This window comes from Fukomys damarensis, unplaced genomic scaffold, assembly GCF_012274545.1.
Source record: "Fukomys damarensis isolate Sample0158 unplaced genomic scaffold, DMR_v1.0_HiC HiC_scaffold_27504, whole genome shotgun sequence".
NCBI lineage: Eukaryota > Metazoa > Chordata > Mammalia > Rodentia > Bathyergidae > Fukomys > Fukomys damarensis.
In genome coordinates, this window is record NW_022928416.1 from 1 (window position 1) to 3,268 (window position 3,268).

At 42.9% G+C, this 3,268-nt stretch overlaps 1 gene segment (V, D, J or C); it reads left to right on the forward strand.

The window, feature by feature from the left end:
* Positions 1-1,788: 1,788 nt before the first annotated feature.
* Positions 1,789-2,910, forward strand: LOC104872963 (the record flags this gene model as incomplete). The annotated part of the segment is given in 3 exon segments: positions 1,789-1,889; positions 1,996-2,412; positions 2,724-2,910. Coding segments are annotated over 3 exon segments (680 nt in total), but the record flags the coding sequence as incomplete, so codon positions are not given.
* Positions 2,911-3,268: the final 358 nt, after the last annotated feature.

Sequence of the window (3,268 nt, forward strand, 5' to 3'; positions counted from 1 at the left end):
GCTAGGAAAGGACAACAAGGACAGAGAACATAGGGAGTTTTGATGCCAGGAGCAGCATCCTCACTTCTTTCTGTCTGAACCCTGGGACACTCACACCTTGGAGTAACCACGAAGGGCAAAACTGTGCATTACTGTTCAAGAGATATTGTGAGGAGAAATCAGTGTAAACCCAAACAGAAAACTGTCTACAGGGCTGATCCGGACCAGCAGGGGGTGCTCAGGATAAAGAGTGGGATTCCAAAGACCAGCAGGGACAAGGAGAAGGGGGCACTGGGATCCACTGAAAACCAGCAAAGGCCCCCGCAGGAGGTCCACAGAAGGCAACTGGGGAATGAGGGTCTTACTGTCAGTACTTTCCTCTCCGTCTCCTCACTGTATAAACTTAGGAGACCCTGCAGTACATCTACTGCTAGTCACTTGGGAGAAGCCAAACTCCAAGGTGTGTGAGTGTTTCGGTTGATGTTCAGTTAGAATACATATGTATTTATTTCTCATTTGTTTCTTCCCCTCGTTCATATACATTTACAGGGAAGGGTAATCCCAACTTGCATATACTAGAATGAAGACTGAATATTAAAAACTTATATGCTTTACAGTATCCATCATCATGATCATCACCATCATAAAAAATTGAGGTGATAATTTCATCACCAGGAGACGGGATGTCTAATGCAGGATAAACCTTCAGTTAAGGAATGGGTGGAAAACATGAAGACACAATGAGGAGAATTCACTCATAATTTTTCCTTTCCCTTCTTTCTTTTCCCCTACCTCTGCCACTTCCCCTACACCATTTAGACCTTTTCTTCCCACTTCACATTGTCATTTATACATTTTGATCCTTATTTACACTTTTAGTTTGGAGCAAAGGAAAAAATGGAAACAGTCTTTGTAAATAGGGAAGGGCAGGTTTGAAGGGAGGGCAGGGGAATAGGGAAAAAATAAGAACCAAGATACATTCTGTTCCCAGTGATGAATGTAACTGTATTGTGTATCTAAAATGTACCAAGAAGCTTAAGGAAAAAAGGAGAATTTACAGAAAACTACAGAATTTATGTGTACCTCTCCGTTGCTTCACATGACCATGGGAATGATTATTCCAGTATTTAACCAGGTGCCTATTTCTTTTAGTATGTATCCCACTTAGTCATCATTAAACTTATTTTATAGAAAATAAATATTTTATTAATTATTAAATATTAATAATTAAATTTAAATATTCAAATGGTGATAATAAAATGAGTTATATCAAAGTTGAATGTAGGCTTGAAGAGTCCTGGCTGTCTGTTTATTTAGGGAATCACTAGAATGTTAGTTATCTTCTCTCATTAGAGGAAGAGGTCTGTAGAACATCCCCAAGCATGCTAACTCTGTCTTAGAGTTGCTCACAGTGCAGGTAAGTACAGTGAGAAAGACAAAGGCCCAAGTACCGGAGATGTTCTTATCACGTTAGGTTAAATCTCACAGGTCTATTATACTTTTTGCTCTAAGTGTACATCTGCAAAACTTAGGAAATGACCAACCCCATTTATTACATACATGCATAACTATGAGAAAGGTAATAAAGTTGTTTCCATCACAGCTCATGCACATAGTAAGAAATCATATATTCCTTATTACAAATGTTACAAATATCTCCCAGAAAATTCTCATGTGCCCTGGACTCATCTCTAGCTGAGGCATCCACACCAGAGCTGTCTATATAGCAGGAGGCCATGCAAATAGGGCCTCCCTGTGCTGATAAAAAGAAGCCCAGTCCTGACCCTGCATCTCTGCAGAGGAGCCCAGCCCTGGATCCAGCTGCTCCAACTCGATGATGAGGACTAAACACAGACAGCTCACCATGGAGCTGGCACTGAGCTGGGTTTTCCTTGTTGCTGTTTTAAAAGGTGATTTATGCTGAACAAAAGATGCTGAGTGAGTGAGTGGACATGAGTGGGATAAACAGTGGACATGTGTGACAGTTTCCTGAGCAGGATGTCTCTGTGTTTGCAGGTGTCCAGGCTGAGGTGCAGCTGGTGGAGTCCGGGGGAGGCTTGGTGCAGCCGGGGGGGTCCCTGAAACTCTCCTGTGTGACTTCAGGATTCACCTTCAGTAACTACTGGATGCACTGGGTCCGTCAGGCTCCAGGAAAAGGGATGGAGTGGGTTGGGAGAATTAATGGGAATAGTGGAACTATAAACTACCCAGACTCTGTGAAGGGCCGATTCACCATCTCCAGAGACAACGCTAAGAACACGCTGTATCTGCAAATGAACAGCCTGAGAGCGGAGGACACGGCTGTGTATTACTGTACAACACACAGTGAGAGGGCATCCTTTCCAGTCCAAACACAAAACTCTCTGCAGGGGCGTTCAGGGCCAGCAGGGGCGCTAGAGATGCGGAGAGAACCACGAGTAGATTTAGAGGAAAGTAAAAGATTTTTTTCCTGTTCGGATCTAAAACTTCTTTTCTACATAATATTTATTTCTAGATATTCCTATTTCATATGTCTGTTTTTACTTCTCATGGCTCTCGTTAGTGACTTTTTTTAAAATAGGAGAACACATTCTCTACTGTGCAAAACACAAATTAACACTTGAGCTAAAAATGACCCAGCTGTGATCAAGACCAGATCCTAAGGAGTCTCAGGGAACCTGGTGAAAGTCTGGTAGGAATTTGGTATCCGCAGTGAGAAGCAGTCAGTCTGAGCCCAAACACAAACCTCACTTCTCTGTGATCAGGACCAGCAGGCCATGCTCAGTTAATCAGGGGACGCTCAGTCCCTCCAAAGGGAGCTGAGGACCACAGCAGAGCACTCAGCATGATCAGGATGCCCAGGAGCCGGACCTTCCAGGGGCTCAAAACAGGAGAGGGGGCACTGGGGCCCCGGGGAGACTTCACCTGTGTTCTCCTTGCTGTTCATCTCTGGTGAGTCATTTCTCTCCCTTACTTAAACAGAATAAAAATGGGCCCTCTACCTTTTTCATTGTGCCCTTGTCAGGCAAGGTAACATTTATATGTAACATGTTAAATGTCATTCTTTTTTTTTCTCTCATTGAGTTTATTGGTGCATTTTAGGTAACAGTACAGTTACATTCATTATTGGGATCTTTACATGACAGGTCTTGGTTCTCTTTTTTTCCCCCTTGTCCCTGCCCTTCTTTCACCCCCTCATCCCCTCCCCATTTACAAACATTTATTTCCATTTTTTTCATCTTCTCATTTTTTTTTCTTTTCCCTTATTATCTTTCCCCTACCCTTCCCATTTTCCCTACACCTTTAGCCC